General features: G+C 38.0%; 1 protein-coding gene across 6 annotated transcripts in view; it reads left to right on the top strand.

Annotated features, from left to right (window-relative positions):
- KCNIP4 (potassium voltage-gated channel interacting protein 4) overlaps positions 1–18,482 on the top strand; it is a 373,098-nt gene that overhangs the window by 191,543 nt on the left and 163,073 nt on the right. Inside the window, exon 1 of one of the 6 annotated variants that reach the window (XM_056490437.1) lies at positions 14,239–14,568. The exons of the other annotated variants lie outside the window; for them this stretch is intronic. Coding sequence (XP_056346412.1) covers positions 14,469–14,568 — 100 coding nt within the window. The 5' untranslated portion in view covers positions 14,239–14,468. Of the gene's footprint in view, positions 1–14,238; positions 14,569–18,482 lie in introns of those variants that run through there. 6 annotated transcript variants of the gene reach the window in all.

Below are 18,482 nucleotides of genomic sequence, written 5' to 3' on the forward strand. Positions count from 1 at the left end.
TGTTTTTACCCTTTCATTTTCAGTTAGTAGTGTCAAACATAAATCTTGAGTCTAAAATTTTAAGCATCAACTTGAAGATAAAAAAAAAAGAAGTCTTGCTTTGGAGTCTCCAGCTGACCCTAGTCATCTTTCTAATGCTGACACACTCATGTTAAATGCTAAATACAAGTGTGCCAGATTCTGTTTAGTACTAAACAAATGCCATGTAGCATTTTAAGCTGGTAACATTTTACATCCATTTTGTAGTTTTGTGAGAGACTGTATATTACAAATCAATAGCAAATTAGGTCCAGTACCTTTGGGACCGCTGACTTATGTAGGTCTTGTTGCTCACTGATTGTGTTACAGATTGCATGGGGCTTTTGCTTCTTTGATTGTTTGGTTTGTTTAGCTGAGTTCCTTCAATTAGGAGGAGAGAGACATTATCTTGCAGATTATTCCTCTCATCTCTGTGGAATCTCATGTTTTCTCATTCTTTCGCCTACTCCAAAGAGGACTGTGTCTACACTAATGTAGAAGTAAAAGTATGTCCAGATGAGTCTTAGCCCAATTTATTAGGACATCTTTCTTATTTTCAAACAAAACACAGCCAAACCTCAGCCAAACCATTTTATTTTCTAGACCAGATGCACTGGAATTGCATCTGTCTTTTTGGATTCTGTAACAGATGCTATCCTGCTTTCCAGTGTCACTGAATTCTGCTCATGGATGACCCATGCTTCATTTTTACTTGATTTTCATTTAATTTTATTCTGAACCTTGTAATAAAGCTCTCTAGTGTTCAGTAAATTACTCAGAATTGAAAGCCAGCATGAACTGTTAACATGCAATGAGACAGTTATTTAGGGCTCATCTCTGCCAAAGTATCAACACATTAAAGAACAGAATAATTTATATGTTGAACATTTGGTAGCAGCTCCTTCTGAACAAAGAAGTTTATCTGCTGGGATAAAGAATTTCTACAAAAGAGTTCATCAGGTAAGAAATATGTATTTCTGATCAAAATTCCCTGAAATGAATCTTGTCTTAAACATTATTACAGAATAAACTGACTGTCCAGCTAAAACTAGCATATCAATGCTAAATTTGTTTCATACAGCAAGCACTGCTGCATCTTGAGTTAACAATATAAATTTCTATTTATTAAAAAATATAATTGTTTTAGCAAGTCAGGCACTGTATGGCTACATATAACTTCATTTATCTTTCAGTTGGTGCAGTGCTTGAAAAACAACACTATTCTTGGTATTTGCAAGGTTTCTGGCAGGACTTGCTTTCTCAGTGCAGTGGACAAACAGACTGTGAGTCCCCAGACATGAGACATGGCTTTTTTTTTTTTTTAGTGAACGTGACCATAGTGTGCATCCAATATGAGTCTGGGATATATGCTGACCTCCATTAAACACTATACACCTCAGATAATTTTTCTGGATGAAGCTGATCTGAATTTGAGGGGCCAAAGGAGTTTATTAAAAAAAGTGGTATTCAATGGCTTCCCAATTAAATAGAAATCATGTGCCCACCAGATGTTTCTCTTAAATATGAAGCTTAGATGTTTTTCTTTTATTAACTTTTATCAGTTAGGATATCATACACCTGGGATAACAATCTGAATGTATATAAGAACACAGTCAATGCCTAGGGAAGCTCTTAACTGAAATGAAGAAAGAGTGCATTATAAAAGCAAAGTAGGCAGTAGTCAGTGTGAATGAAAGTTGAGTTTCCCACAGCTGTGGAATAATTTAGAATTTATTCTGGATGGTTCTGAAATTCTATGTTTTTATGTCAGGAAAATGCATTTCCCAAACCCTTTTTTGTTTGTTTTGTTTTCCATTTTTGAAAAACTGTTTTAAAAATAGCAAGAACATCATTCAACTTCAATGATCCTGTTTTTGGAACTTGAAGTGTAAGTACTGCATGAATTTAACTCTCAGCAGCACCTCTGATAGTGATTGCTAAACTATGGCTCCAGTTTCAGATAATTATTATATTAAATCTTTAGCTTGACACTTCCATTACTTTTGCAACAATATGATGTAGTAATTTGGGAATAGGACAGATTCAAAGTTTCATGCACAGAACAAGTTTCACCAGTGTAAGTCAGAATGAGGAACAACTCTGCAAATCATGCAGTTTTTCAAAATGTCTCAGAATTTATTCTGGATCATTGAAAATTCTCCCCATATGAATGAAAAAAAATACAAACCAACGACAGTGTGATAATCTTCGGTCTTAGTTTAAGACAATTCAAAGGAGAACTCTGGACTGAATCACCTCTCTTTATAGGTTCAACCAATTTCTTTCCACCAAAGAGGAACAAAAACAAGCAGATGTCAGTGAAAAAGTACCAGTTTACCGTTATAAGGAACATCAAGAGTCAAGAGATAACCACCAGATACAAAAGTGCTGAATCTGGCAGACTCCCAGAACTGAGAGACCCAAAACCACCAGGTAATCCCCCACCAGGATGGCGCTCCTCAGCTGAGGGTGTGGTTCAGAGGACAAAGGGAAAGAAAGTGTCAGTCTTTTCTCCCGCCCCACTAGCTCTGCTCATCTTCCCAGCTGGAGCTCCGACTGTTATTCTCCAGCTCCTGGACTAGAAACTCTCGGAAGGAATTTGCTGTCCATGTGGCAGGAGACAACAAGAGCAGACAAAGCAGGGCGGCTGGGCTGGGGCAACTCCAGTCTCCTCTCCCAGAGCGGGAGCACAAGCATCTCAAACCTGACAACTGCAGTCCTGCCAAGTGGGAAGAAACCAACGAAAAGAGAACCCAAAAAGGAAAAGCCTCTGCCTGCACTGCCTTGGCCCTATAGCAAGAAACCTGTGGTACCACCCTGCTCCCTTTACCAGAGTCTCAAAGAGACTATAACAATTTTTAGCACCGATAGATATGGAATGCAATTGCGTTTTGGGCTACCCATGACACCTTCCCTGTCTGCAGAACATCTCTAATTGTAGGCCTATCTCAAAAGTTTTCATACTTTGTTAATTATTGAGTTGTAATATGACAAAAGTTTTGTCCCTTTACTTTTTTTTATTTAATGAGAAGCTGTGAAATGCCTAATAGCGATGATTTTGAAAGCCACTAATATTAAGCAACATTAAGTACATTAATTAACATATCATTGAGGAGAAGGATCAGCATTACTCTGACATCACAAACTTAATATTCTTAGAAAAGACACATAAATATTTAGCTCATTCTCCAAGACTCCGCAGACTTTTGTACCTATGATTCATGGCTTAGCAGTTGTTGGGACTATAACATAGTTTTAGAAGTAATTCTGGATTCTTTCTGAATATTTCATCAAATACTTCTTTGGTATTTTCCCTCCATTTATCAGACAAATTACTCCATTATGTTTACAGAGGTTGGTCAGTGGGTTAAATCTATTGTTAAGCAAAAATACCTACATCCTGGGCTTTCTTGTTAGAAATGCTTTATCCTGTGCTTTCTAGTCTTAGCTAGCATATTGTAAGAAAACCTTGGAAGAATACATGGATCTGTGAAAAAAGCCTGTGCTGGAAGTTTAGTTTTTCCTGTAGTCAAAACCACCATATTACATGTCCCTATGTAGAAATGACAGAACTCTTAAAATAGGTCATGGTGAAAAGGCACAGCAAAGATGCTTGCTGGGATGTCATGTATTGAAGATGGTACATGCAACTATAGTAGAGCATAGACAGTAGAACAGACTCCCAATACTGCATGGGTAGAGCATCACATGCATTTCATACCAATATGTTATTCTCTGAGGAGTAAATGTATTTTTATATATTTTGATAAATTCAAAGATGATGCTTTGTTTTACTGTACCAGTATTTCTGATACACCCATGATTTGGCAATATACAAAATTTTACAAGGATATTTCACTTTCACAATGTGATGTGAGATGGGAAGACATGGCTTAAATAGATACATGGTGACATGAATAAAGAACTGGTCTGAGATCACCCATTTGACACACAACTGGATTGTCACAATACAGTGATCTGTGACTCAACTGCAAGGTAGTCTTTAATGTAGTAATAATTCAGAATAGAACCTGGAAAAAGCAAAATTTCTCCTTGTAGTTTGATGTTCATGTTTCAAATTATTAGTGCTAGGGACAAAAGACAACAACAAGAACTTTGTTCAAAAGAGAAAGCTATGGAACATAGTGTTAGTGACTGGAAATGGCAGCAGGAAATAGTGCAAGAACACAAAAAAGCCAGAGAACTTTTAGAAAAATTATACTTAAATGAAAAGTTCTGCAAGGAATGAGATTAAAATCGTGCTCCAAAACTGGAGGCCTGAAACTCTGCCAGCAATTAAATACAGTAAGTACACAGGCCATGTCAGGTAGATTTCAAAACAGGCATCAAAAAGTCATGGCTTTAGGTTTGTAACATTCCTAGAGGTAAGACCATGGAAAAAATTCTGAGCCTGGTTCTATTCCTGGGAGGTGGAATACACACAGTTGGATACTGTGGGGATCTTACTTTCCCTGAGGAAGTTGTGTAGCCTACATTGTGGAGCAGGTGAAAACAGAAACAAAATCTTGCCATCTTTCTATGGTCTGCCTTCCTCATATGCAGCAAGACTGAAAAGAAGTTGTGGACTCTGCCTCCAGCCATCAGTGTTGCTGCATTGCATATCTGTGGAAAAGTTCTTTACTGACAAGTACCTCTTCTCCCAAGGGTTTCCTTTGCCAGACCCTGCTGTTTGCTTTGAATACAGAGCTCAGATTTTCTCTTCTGATGCAAAACACTGCAAACAGGTCAGAGGGATAGTTCTCAGAGGGAAGAAAACCCAAGCTGAAGTTACAAAGAAGGAGCATACAGATAATGCAAAGGGAATATAAGACATGTATGTCTGTTACCTCCAGCCACTACCATGTTGTATATATATATATATATTTCATTTCACAGTTATCCTGTTCTCTGATAGGACTGTATTCATGGGTGAATCTAATTTACATTCTAAAATTAATTTCTGTGTTGCAGTCTTGAGATGCCATTTCAGTTTTGTCTGGTTCCCAGCTTGAGGGAAAGAAAGCGTTTCAGAATCTCTTTCCTCCATACTGCCCTTCCTTTACTGCTGTTTAGTTTTAGACTTTACTGGTTTTGCAGGTGATCTCAAAATATTGGTCTAGAAGTCTTTAAATAGTTTTGGTTTTAACCTATCTAGCACAATTTTAGCATTAGTACTTTTATGGACAGAGAACACAGACACAGTCTAGTTGCTTCAATTACATTTTTAAATCTTCCATGTGAAGGAAAGCAATCAATTTTGTTTGTTTGTTTTACTCTGATGAATATTTTAATCACCTGACAGGCTGTGGAAATTAATCCTTTCTCTGTCATGTAAACTGATATACAGCTGCATGAAAGATTTTAGTGGGCCATCATGCACCTCATGCATCCTCTAATGCCTGTCCTTAAGGTTCTCACCACCTTGCTACTTGAGCAAGCCCTTTTATGTTTTCAACAGATGAGGACAAAATGTGGGCTCTTTTACTCAGTGGGGGTTGACCATCTATCAAATAACCAATGAGGTATTCAGAAAGCAAAAGAAATAAATACCTAACTGTAGGGAAGCTTTGCATGTGTCCCACTTGTTTTTTGTTTGTTTTGACAAATGAGGTGTATTACGTCGTATTTTATGTTCTTTTACATTCCTGAATTCCCGAACAGTCGAACCTCTCTTCATGATATATTGCTAGTGAATATAAAAACAAAGGAAGTATTACCTGGCCTTTTACAGAAATTCATGTGAGAGATTAAAATGAAAGAGCAACAGTATCTTGATGCATTTTAAAATTAATATGTAAATACATTTCAGTGTCTTGGTTGTTCTTTGTGTCTCCACTGGGTCTCTCTTTCCTCCAGAAATTTTCACACTGTTTTGGAAGGTTACCAGCTCACACAAAAACACATTCACCTTACAGACTGGAGAAGGCTTAAATCAAGACCTAATATTTTCAGTGCAGCAAATATGAATTTAAATAAGAGTAGCTTTCAAACAACACAGAAGACTAAAGAAATGAGGAGTAAAGAACCAATAGAATTATGAATCTGTAATAACACATATTTTTATATGAAAATTACCATTTTATAAAGAAAATTATTCCCTGGAAACCAAACGGTGCAATAATGAGGGAAGAAGTGGTGATACAGGCATTTATATTGCATAAAGACAGACGGGGGAAAAATAATTTAAATAACAAGAAGAATTCCCTGCCTATTAATTTAAGAATATTTCTGCTGAGTTTAGCAATATTAAAAGTCTACAAGTCTTTGAAATCTTCTGTTCATTTAATTTAAAAATGTCAGTGCTTTATGTCTTTCTGGATTGTTGCACTTCAATGTTCTTCAAATGTGTGCTATAAAAACCACACATGCAACTGAGGTAGTTTGGATTGTCTGCTGAGACCGCTCACCCAAGGGTGTGTTTCTGTATAACTGTTCACCTAAAAAGCCATCCATCTATCCTCACCAGATGGTTTAAAACAATCTTCAATAGTAATGGACCATCAATGAGTTAAAGAATACTATTAAATACAAGGTCAGTATAGTTATTTGTGAGGGATTTGTTGAACATGAGAAAAATGGTGCAATCCCCCATGATTGTTCAGGCACCCTAACACACCCTTCATGAGTCTCTGTAATAAGATGGCTTAGCATGACCATCCTCCCAATCCAAATCTCCTAGCAAAATTGAGACTGAACCTAAAAAGAGTTTTGCTTAGCACATGGATTTCTCTGTGTCAGATTTATACATGGTAGAGATCAGCAGGAAAGAAATTGAAAGATTGTCAGATTGTTAGGAAGAAAATTGTTGGGCTCCTTCATACTGCTTCAAGTAGGTAATAGGGAAATTGGAATTGGAAACTGAGCATATCTGTCAGCTTGCCTTATTTATTTAATATATGTTGGTTGGCATTGTATAACCAGTCTGAAAAACAAACAAACAAAAAGAATGTATCAGTCTTTTGTTCTGTCATTTGTCTTAATAAAAACTTCTGGGCAAAGTAGGAGCTTGCTCTTTGGACTAATGATACTCTAGGGCTTAAGTTAGGATGAAGGGTTCTATAGACACTGGTTTCAGATTGGTTCTGCCTTGTTTTGTGGTTCTCTGAGTTTTTAAAGCAGAACTATGAAAAATGCTGTCTTTCTCCAAACTCTCAAGTTGTTTTCCACGGGCATATGAGCTAGGCTTTCCTGGGACTTTTACTGTTGATTGGCATAAGTCTCTTGTTGGCTGCAGTGAGCTGCTAATGAACCAACAAGGGATTAGGAGGAAAAGTCTGGAGAACATTCACATGCTACATCAGCTGAATTGGAGGAACTCTTCTGTCAGTCTCTTTATTTTGAGGCTACAGATAAATGTCCTAATATTTGTGATAAAGTCAACATAATACAATGTTCACAGCTGAAATCTTCAGAAAGCCTGACAGTTTTCCAATAATCCGTAGCAAAAGAAGTAGCAAACCACAGAATGCATTTCTAATTATTAATGATATTTCTAATTATTTATGCTGTATATTGTCGCTTTGTTATCTGGATGGAAACTTTACCACTTTGTCTTATTAATTTCTCAACCTCTGTCCATAGCTATGGCTTCAAAAATGTCAGCATCCACATGCAGTTATAATAATATTTCAGAATATTAAGGGGCTGTATTAAAGCCAGCAACACTTCTTATGAATACAGTCTAATTTATTAATAAGTAAGGCTAAAATGATTGCTTGGGTGGATTAAAAGCTTAATATTCTCTAAAAGTCAACAGTGACTAGGCATGGCAATAGTATGTTAGGACTGGCCTTGAAGGTGACAGCAGATATTTTGCATATGATTAAGTGGCTCCATTAGAAATGTAAAGGAAAGACTGAAATAGTTGGAGTGGTAAGCAAGAAAGATTAATTTTGTATCCTGAGTGGATAAAGAGGATCAAGACAGCACTTAACAAAGACAAAAGAGAAGGTCACAATAGCTGAGGAGCAAACCCGTGAAGTCTGCATTAAAGATTTAGTTGCTGGACAGGGAAGAAACACTGAATCTTAGAGCTGTTGCTCTGAAGGCATTAAATAGACACTGAATTTTTAAGTAGAAAGGGAGAACTGAGTAAGAGATGAGACCCAAGTTAAGGACTGCAGGACTGACATGTCTAGGAATCTTTCAATGAAACAAGTTGGGTCATGAGTGTTAACTCACACACTTATACCTTGGCAGAATAACACAATCTCTTAAATGTACTGGAGGTGCAGGTCATATGTACCAACAGGCCAGATGAACCATGGTGAAATAAGCTGCTGGTGACCTGCTACCACTTGTGGTGTCCCACAGCTGTGTGTGGCACTGAGCTCCCTGTGGCCCTGTGTTATTCAGAGAAATCAGATCAAGTATCATAAAGCACTACAGCTTGACATGCTGTGACTATCTCAAAAATCAAAATTTAGCTGTCCTCATTAGTTCTTCACTGTGGAAGTTGCAGAAGAGTTTTACAAACGACAACTGGTAACTCTCCTGTAATTCCATGTGACTTTGAAAGTCTAGAATTTTTTCTGTAGTTTGGAAAACGATCAGTATGTTCCCTCAAGAGTGTAAACACTTGAAAAATCATTAAGTTTCTTAGGAGAAAATTCCTTGCTAATAAATAAATAGCACAAGAAACAGTTGAGCTACAACTGTGGAATTAAAACAGCCAGATATTTTTCATATTCAGTTTCCACAGAGATCTTTAAAATACAGTTGCCTGACATTTTTAAGGCATTGAAAATATTTGAAGTTTTTTCTTTTTAGTGAGGTTTAGGGACCTGTAGCAAAGAGATGGAGTTATCAGAATGGTATGTGATAAGAAAATTTCTGCCTTCTAATAACACTGTTCATGGTCACAGTTGGTGTTGTAGTTTCCAGAAACAAACACTACCAGATTCAGGGAGCCATATTTTCGCTGCATGGAAAAGGATAAACTTGAAATATAATTCCATTTTAAGGGCTCCAGAATACCCACATAAAATTCAGAAGATAATAAAGAATAAGTGATATATTGACATTTATAGCAACCCAAAACTGGAGTGATGTTATGATATTATCCAGATCTTCAGGTATACTTTTCAACTGGAACTACATCTCTGTTGGCATGTAAGGATGTTTTCTGTCAGTCTTTAAAAGCCTGCTTATGAGTAATGCCGTGCATAATTTTTTCTATTTAAATCAGTTCTGTAAAAGCACTGGATTTATGTATTGCCGTCTAACTATGCACCCAGTGTGAAGAGAGAACTTCTGCTTCATGACTATGTCATTCCCTGCCCTGCTTACACCATGGGAGACAATTTGCATGAGATACAACCTCCATGCAAGCCCATGGAGTCATTGCTGCCTGCTGCCATGGGTCTGCACTGCTGGTTTAGGGGCATATCAGTGACTATGGCTTCCTGTGTGGGACAGGGAAGTAGTTTTCTTACATGACATAAGCATCATCAAGACTCAACTGTGGCAGGTCCTTGCATTGCGACAGCTGACAAGCATTGGACCCAGTTCAGGATGTAAATTTAGATAAATGTTGTGAAAAGGTAGAAATAAGGCAGTATGATGTTACATTGCTGTGATCTTTTTTTACTTGTGTTTTATCTGGGAAAACTATGGAAGTCATGCTGACCTAATGCCAATATAGAAAGTTGCAACGTGTTGGCTCTTATCAGAGTTAACATTGAGAGTGGCTGAATGCATCATAGCATTTTGTCACTTTTTTTTCAGATTCATTAAGTAATTAATAATAAAAAGTGTTAAATTAAAAGAGAAAAGTTTGTATCTTTTTTTCTGGTTTTCTCAGTGATTTGATGAGCTGGAAGATTTACTAGGTTTTATTTATTTAATTTTTTAAAATAATGTCTTAGTTCATTCTCTTAATTTATATTGCTAGTAGTAAATTTAAGAGTGAGAAAAAGGGAGACGACAGTGTAATAACAGCTAGCTGCTAAGATAATAAAGTATTTGAATTTATGATACAGTAAGATTTTCTGGCCCATTTTCTTTTTTGGAAAGAAAGAGTGGTATTTCCCCTTTTAAGATAAAAAAACTATGAACTCCTTTTAACTATCCACATATTCTAATGATTTTACTGGATGTTGGAATTTTTATTCAAAGCTGTTCTTATTAAATAAAAGCAAAAATATTATTCATCTTCGTAATAAGTTGGACATCACTTATAAAGCAATCATTAGATTGCTTGGGCTTTACATCATGATTTTTACCATTAAAAGAAAGTATTAAATTTTTCCTGATCAAAATCAAGAAATTGTATCTTCTATTAGAGGTTTTGTTCTCAGACTTTATATGTGGCATGGGATTCCCACTGGTATTATTCCATTTCATGTTTCTCTTGCAGTGCATTGACTTCTGCACCCAGCTCTGCCAATTAACTCTGTCATTAACTTTCCCCCACTAATGATAGCCTCTCCCAAATCTGGTATTGCACATGTGCAGCCCCCATTGATTTATCCAAAGCCATCAAGTTTATCTCTGATCACTAATCTTTTGTTTTTAACAAAATCCAATGGATTTTCATTTCTGCAGGCCAGGTTCCCATAACCTATTTTGAGAGGTGGTAAGGAATACCAGAGGTTAGTGATTGTCCTCCTGGAAGCCATGATGAAAATCTGGGAGTGGCTTACCAGCATCCAAATGAACATAAGAGTGTAAGAAAATGAAGTGTAAGGAAGAAATATAACCATTACTGGGACTCCATCTGTAGATCAACTCATCACTTTTCAGTCTAAATGGATTGGGTCTTTTTTTAACATTAACATTTCATGATATATAGCATTAAGCAATAGCAGTTAAGATTAATGGTATCAAGGATCTTAGTCATAGTAAAGTAAATGGAGTCATTGTTTTGTGGTTTATAGCTCTATCACAAGATGAGAAGTGACCATTTAGATATGTTGCTAGCTGAAAATACAACCAGTGACTTCAATTTAATATATTTACTCTCACAGTAAAATATAATGCTGCAAAATGCTTTGATGAAAAGGAGACAGCATTTATAATACTTTAAGACTGAAACCTTTAATTTGCAGTTGCACATAAGAAAAACAAGCCTTCATGCTCTTGTGTATAAAATACCTATATAGCATGTAATCCCATTCCTATTTCCTACACTCCTACTCATACACTTTTTTAAAGCTTACTTCTACAATATATCAAGGCTTCTGTATTTAGGCAATAGAAAAAACCAGGGTGTCAATACTTTCAACTGTTAGCTTCATTCTTCCTGTCATGTTTGATAGAACTGTATAGGTAAATGAAGATCACTTTTTTTTTGGTCTTTATGGAAAGCAAAAAATAGAACAACACGCCACATCACTGGTTTTGGCAAGGTGCTTGGAGAGAGAAATAATGTCAAGCAGTAACCCTACCTGTCAGTGAGTCAGGTCCATTTTTAAGAAGGTAAGGTGAAGATAAGAAATAGCTCTGTGCTTTTTGTGTTCCTACAGAAAAGGCATTGTAAGGTTTAATAAAAAAATTCTATTTTTCCTCAAAAGCAATGACTTAATGAGCGAAGGTGTATTAAACTGCATTTTAGATTACCTACAGTTATATCAAAAAGGAGGGCAAAAAAGGCATTATCATGGCTGGTTCACAGCACTTGAGAAACACAAGTTTAGTCAAAACTTTCTTGCAAAAACCTTGCATTCCCTGAAGATTATTGTTCTTACTGTGCTTTGGCATGTACCTGTAAAACTGTAGCCATCATACTAATTCTTCACTTCTGCATTTCTCTGCTGTGTCTTGGAAGAAGAGTCATAATTAGCCATAGGTTCAGTACACCTACACCTCTGGAAAATGCTGTTCAGTTTGCTGATACTTGAGGAGGCAGATCCCTGACACGTGTGTTTGTCTAGTCACTGCCAGCCATGGGGTTCCAGTCTGGCAGCTTTGCAGCACTGCCACCACAATCTCTGTTTTCCACTTTTTTGCTTTCAGCCCCGAGTAAGTGCAACTGTTATTAAAGTACCTCTAAATGAGTAATTAAAAAAGTGTTTTCATCTTTAAATTTTCAGCAGACCAACATTACTGAAAGTTATTAATTGAAATGAGTGTGTCCTTTCAGGTGATGATGTTGCATGTACCCAAACACAACTTTTGAGTAAAGGCATACAAGATTGCAGATGTTATGTTCCTGATGCTGATAAATTAGTCTATTTTAGTTCCACATTGAAGGAAAGCTGGACTTACTTCTCTTACAGCTATTGATAAGATGGCTTAGAGGGAGAAGACATTTAGCCCTGTTTGGAACAAAGATTGAATGCGACAAAAAAAAAATAACATAAGGAGAAAGTTTGCAGCAAATAAAAGCAAAGATTCCCAAGGAAAAGCTGCCTGCAGAACTGAAATGAATTCAATATTTAGGATGGAAGGTTGAAACATAGATTTTTCTGACAGAAAAAGTTTAAGCAGCTTCAGGGAGCCCAATCCTGAGTAAAAGTCATAGAATAGTGATGTGTGAACATTACGCTGTGAGCCTTTATCTATCTACTGTACAAAAAAAGGTACCTATACTCTATCTGTTAGTGCCATTACTCTCAGTTCATTCCAATGTTTTCAGTAATGACAACACCCATTATAATGCAAGTATACCTGGGGGACTTATAAGTTGATGCCAGTTCTCACATAACACAATGAAATTTTTTTTAATCTTATCTAAGGAAAGAAAGAAAACTGAGCCCCTGGCAGTAATTGATTTCAACCATGAGGGGGACAGTGCTCTACCAGACAGAATTAAATTTGTTGCAATGTTCTCCTGCTCATTTCTTGCTGCAATAGAGGTTGCTGTTTTTTCTATTGTAAACTTCCTCTTAGATGGTAAATTTTTAAGGGATTTAAAGAGTAAATCCTTAGCCATGAATACACTGCATGTGACAATGCCAGTACTGCAGACAGTTGCAAATAGGCCAGTGGCTGTTAATGATATCAGTTCAGCCCTGTGGTCAGTATTCCTGTATTTCACTGTTAATGACTTCCATGGAAAGCACTTTGTTTAGAAAATATAACTGATGTGAGCAATAATTGTAAAAAGTTTGCTTCTTCTTTTTCTTGCCCATCCCTGGAAGTGCTCACAGCCAGGTTTGAAGGAGCTTTGAGCAATCTGGTCTGGTGGTAGGTGTTTCCTTGCCTGTGGTCCTAAGGTCCTATCCCAAACTACTACTACAACTCTCTATCTGCCTTTTCAATTTTTGTTTTCCAAATCAGCCCACAGAATAAGCCTTAAAGAATCTGAGACAGTTTTGGTGGGGATTTGTTTGTTTGTTTGTTTGGTAGCGGGTTTTTGGGTTTTGTTTTGTTTTGTGGTTTTTTTTTTTTTTGTTGTTGTTTTTGTTTTTTTAATAATTACAACTCAACATATAAAATGATTCCTAGCTTGCTGTTACAGCTACAATGTTGTGTATTACTTGCCACGCAACAGGTGGAATGTCTTCGTACCGGGGCACGTGTTTTACCCGGAGGAGCTTCCGGAGAACTTGGCAAGTGCCCCACCGACACATGTGGGTGGCCGGCCCAGCCGGGCACAGTGAGGAGCCCGCGGCTGCCGGTCCCGGTGAAGAGACTGAGGCCTTGAATGCCGGTACCAGTGAGGGGACTGGTGCCGGTGCTTCCAGTCCTGGTGAGGGGACCCGCGGCTGCCGGTCCCAGTGAGGGGACTGGTGCCTCGACTGCCGGTCCCGGTGAGGGGACCCGCGGCTGCCGGTCCCGGTGAGGGGACTGGTGCCGCTGCCGGTCCCGGTGAGGGCACTGGTGCCGCTCTTGCCGGTCCCGGTGAGGGCACTGGTGCCGCTGTTGCGGTCCCGGTGAGGGCACTGGTGCCGCTCTTGCCGGTCCCGGTGAGAGCACTGGTGCTGCTGCTGTGGTCCCGGTGAGGGCACTGGTGCCGCTCTTGCCGGTCCCGGTGAGGGCACTGATGCCGCTTCTGCCGGTCCCGGTGAGGGGACTGGTGCCGCTGTTGCGGTCCCGGCGCGGGGACCCGCTGCTGCGGTCCCGCCCCTCACCGGGCCGGTGTCACCCCGAGCCCGCTCCGGGGGCTGGCCCCGCTCCCCGCGTTGCCGCGGCAACGGCTCCGCGCGGCGCCGGCCCCGCCGCCAGCCCGGGAGCGCTGCCCCCGCCGGGACGAGCCGCCGGCAGCGCCGGCCTCGCCCGGGGCCCTTTCCCGGGCGATCCCGGGGGGTGTCCCGCCGGCCGGCCGCCCGCATGGCTGTGCCCAGCCCGGCAGTGCCCAGCCGGGCAGTGCCGGCGGGCCGGAGCCCATGCGCCCGCCTCTCCTGGCCTCTGCTGGGGTAGCCGGGGTGTGCTCCGAGCCGCTCCCCTCCCACTCGCCCCCTTCCCTCGCAGGAGCCTTCCGCGCCTAGTTCAATGGCTTTGCAAAGAAAGCCAGGCAGAAGAGCACTTTCCTCAGTGGCGGTGGTCAGACCATGACCTAACTCACCATGAACTTGGAAGGGCTTGAAATGATAGCGGTGTTGATCGTGATTGTGCTTTTTGTAAAAGTGTTGGAACAGTTTGGGCTGATTGAAGCAGGTTTAGAAGGTAAGGGAGTGCTTTTCAGTGGCTCGTCATTTTTCTGTTCTGGTTATTCTCTTGCAGCGAGGCAGGAGCACCTATAAACTGGATGTAAGGCACTACCCGAATCACCTCGAGAGCGACGTGCCTGTCTGTTGTGGGTGTTGGTTGTGCTGCTTTAATTTTGCAGGAAAAATAAACCGGCATCCGGAAAACTGCTAGTATAAACTTAGGTGTTAAAGTCTGAATCTCTTATTCCTGTTTTATATCTGCACATTTAAAGTAGTGGAGGATAAAAGCTGATTTTTAGGATGATTACAGGCAAGAATGTTGCCTTCAAATTGTCTTGTAACCAAAATTGTTTTGTAATGTATTCATGTTAACATCATCTCTACTAGAATTGTTATAAGATCCAAGATATATCCTTTATAGTATTTAAAAACCTGTTGAATATTTAATTTACCGTTGACATTTTAAGCTGTGCTTGAGGAAGAACTACAATACTCATATTTAAACTAAGCAACTTGAACATTCACTAAGGGCAATCAAGTACAAATTTTATGGCTTGATGCTTTGTTTTTCTTAGACAGATCCCCTCCTCTGTTAGCAATATCGTTTCTTCATAAAGCAGTAAAAATTAAAAACAAGAAAATTACTTTATTTTAAATGTGCCTTTTAGATGTGGAATAGTAGAATATTGATTATTTTTACCTTATTTCTAACAAAGCTGTTATTCTTACCATATGAAGAGTTAGACTAAAAAACACTGCTTGCAGCATGGTCGATAATGTAATGACAATCATTGCATCCCAGTGTTTTATTAGATTACAGTCTGAAGAGGTCCATTTCTCAAATATTGAAGGAATATTATATTCTGAAATCTTCCTGTAAGCTGGCATTTGAATAAAGTGTACACACTTATACCTGTGAAAAGGAGAACTTTGTTGACTAATTATGGATTCATGTGTTAACCATAAGAAAAAATATGGTTAAGCAAAATTTTCTCCTATGAAAACATCTAAAGTAGTCCTGTTTACGTAACCCTTTCAAGAAACGCAGTCTTCCTTGCAAATGATTTTAAATAAGGAAGTTACTCAGCTGGTACTCTGTCTGTGTTGCTACCTTGTGTGGACTTGCTAGAATCTTGCTACAGAGTCTTACAGCCCTGCAGAGATCAAGTCAATTTTTATAAAGATTTTATGTTTGTGTTAGAGTACATTATATCAAGTTTAAATGACAACAAAGAGATTCCCATATTTTCTTTTTGTGCTATGCTTAGTTTTAAATAGAAATATTGATTAACATGATAAATGTTATCAAAAAAATTATTTCCAGCACTAGAGGCTGCAAAGATTGGGAAAAAAAAATCCACATTTACTTTTTAGGTTGTTTGGCATGTTTGAGAGTGCTCTGTCGAGTCTGATTGCCACATCTGTTTGGGTTCCCTGGTAAAATACCTGGTAAAATTTGATTGCTGTCTGTACTTGTTGCTATGGTTGAAGAAGCTGATTATGGAAAGACGATTCAAAATATAGTGAAGATGTCTGTAAGTGGTTGGATTATTTCTGTAAGAAATAAATGTCTTGTGCAGCTGCTGTTTTACCTGCCTCACTGGTCAAAAGTCTGGCAGTCTGTGTGTGCACACAGTCCTAAAGTTTCTTCTTACTAGTACAGAACAAGTTTCCAGCATGCCAGCTAGAGGAAACTACAGGAGGACATATGTGCCCCATTCCTCTGTGATGTTCTGCTTCTGTGAATGACATTAAAGGCATGTTACATGAGAATCAAGTACCAGTATAAATAATGGTGTGTGTTAATGGGCCTTAGCTAAATATCACAGACTGAAGAATTTTTTTTCTTCTCTGCAGATTTCTTCACCATTTTTTCCTTAAACTTGTGATTTAGAGATCTGAACTGATTACAATAGGGGAAAAAAAAAAGACTTTTACACTTTATTACTAGAGAACTGAAAAAACTGTCAATATGTTAATAAGTATCAAGGCTATTCATATCCACTCTTGAATGAAAAGTACATGCATTGTACATTTATGCAAATGTTAGAGAAGTTTTTAAGCAGAATGTTAAAGAAAAGGAAATTTTTCAAATGCAGTCAGATTATTCATGTGCTTTTCTGGAAATTGGTGAGGAAGTTGCTCTCAGATTTCTGAAAATGTTGGGTTTTATAAGGACGTTTGTAGTTTTTTGAGTCTGGGTAGCTTATATCCCTTCTTTCTTTTTCACTGAGGTGAATATGTCCCAACAAAACCTTTCTGTTTCTTTCCCACATTTTAATAGTTTACAGTATATGAACCACATCCTATACCTAGATCAGAGTCAGTAATAATCTCTAACAGTGCATGCAGTGCACGATGCTAAAAGTCATTGTGAAGCTCTGGTGGAGGCTGAGGATTCAGAATCTTATTGTGTCCCTATCATGGTAAAAAAAGCCTGAAGATATCTTACAGTGGATTGTCATGATTCTGAACTTTGTGAAACACCACATTAATTTGGAAGAATCCGGTGCAATGATGTAAATCAAGAGCACTCTGTTCGGTGCCATAATAGCTACCATTAGTGTAAGAAATATTCTGCTTTCTTCAGACTCTTTAATGCAAATTATGTGTATGATAATAATAGTATGCAATTATTTTCATTCTTTTTGAAAACAATAAAGTATTTCAGAGTAAACATTTTATATACTTGCTTATACTTATTGTGCACTCACTCAGATAACAGTATGCTTTCTGTGGTTTTGTCCAATTGTAAGAAAATATTTTCAAATAGATGTTTTTAATATTGTATGACAGCTCTGAAAGTGATAAGTATCAGAATAGATTTATACACTTTAGTAGATTGTGGGTTTCAGAGACTTTATCTCTCAGTTAAATATTATTTTATGATGTATTGCACTCACTTAGACTGCAGTATGCTTTCTGTGGTTTTGCCCAGTTGCCTTTAACTGCTGAGTGGTTTTACTGTTGTTATAAAAGTATTTTCAAATAGATGTTTTTAATATTGTATGACAGCTCCTAAAATGATGAGTAGCAGAATAGATTTATTCACTTTCATGGGTTGTGGATTGCACAAGCTTTGTCCCTAGGTTAAATGTTTAACTCTTCCTGAATTAGGGTGTGTCCTCCTTGCTAAACTTTACTGTTTTTTTTTAAAACAGTAATTTATTAGGTGTAAAGAGTAATGTATTGATACCTAATCAGGAAAGTTTGTTCCTCGGTATCAATTTAAAATGATTTCTTCTTGTAAGGCAAGTTTTTTTTCTGAAGTCATTCTTAAGTAGAATGAGATACAAGAACTGAGTAGCTGTATGTACAAGGGGTCGCCATCTTGATATCCATACTCAGGATATTAATTTATAGAATTTCAGTATATTTCTAGTACTTTTCTGTGAAGTACTTTATGGTCTTCATATATTAGGATCATACAAACTTGAAGAAGAAATGGAGGAGATTTTCTTAGTGAATATCTTCCTTGTATGTCAGTTTTTCTGGGTGAAGTATTGCATACAGAGAAGCACTGATGAAATCAGCCTATCCTTGTTAATTCCCTTGTCCTAAAGTTACTTTGGATTACTGGATTCCTTTCCAAAAGCTAAATCACTTATTAATTAAATAAACAGAAAAATAGACCCCTCTTCATCAAGGTATGTATTGAAACCTTCACCATTATTAATAGGGTTCAGAGAAGAAATCTGAATTATGTGACTGATGAAAATTATTTAAATAGGAATACCTTGATTTTTAGGAAAAGCTCTTATAGGAGTTAGAACATCTAATAGAAAAAATGACATGGAAGTAGCTGTATATATTGCTGTAAAATGTGGGTTCCATATCTCTGTTATTGGTATCTATCTAAAATCCTTGTTTAGGAGTCCTGAGAGTGGCAGCAGTAGAACTTCACAGCTAAAATTGTAATAATTCAGCTAC

Source organism: Oenanthe melanoleuca, chromosome 4 (genome assembly GCF_029582105.1).
Source record: "Oenanthe melanoleuca isolate GR-GAL-2019-014 chromosome 4, OMel1.0, whole genome shotgun sequence".
NCBI lineage: Eukaryota > Metazoa > Chordata > Aves > Passeriformes > Muscicapidae > Oenanthe > Oenanthe melanoleuca.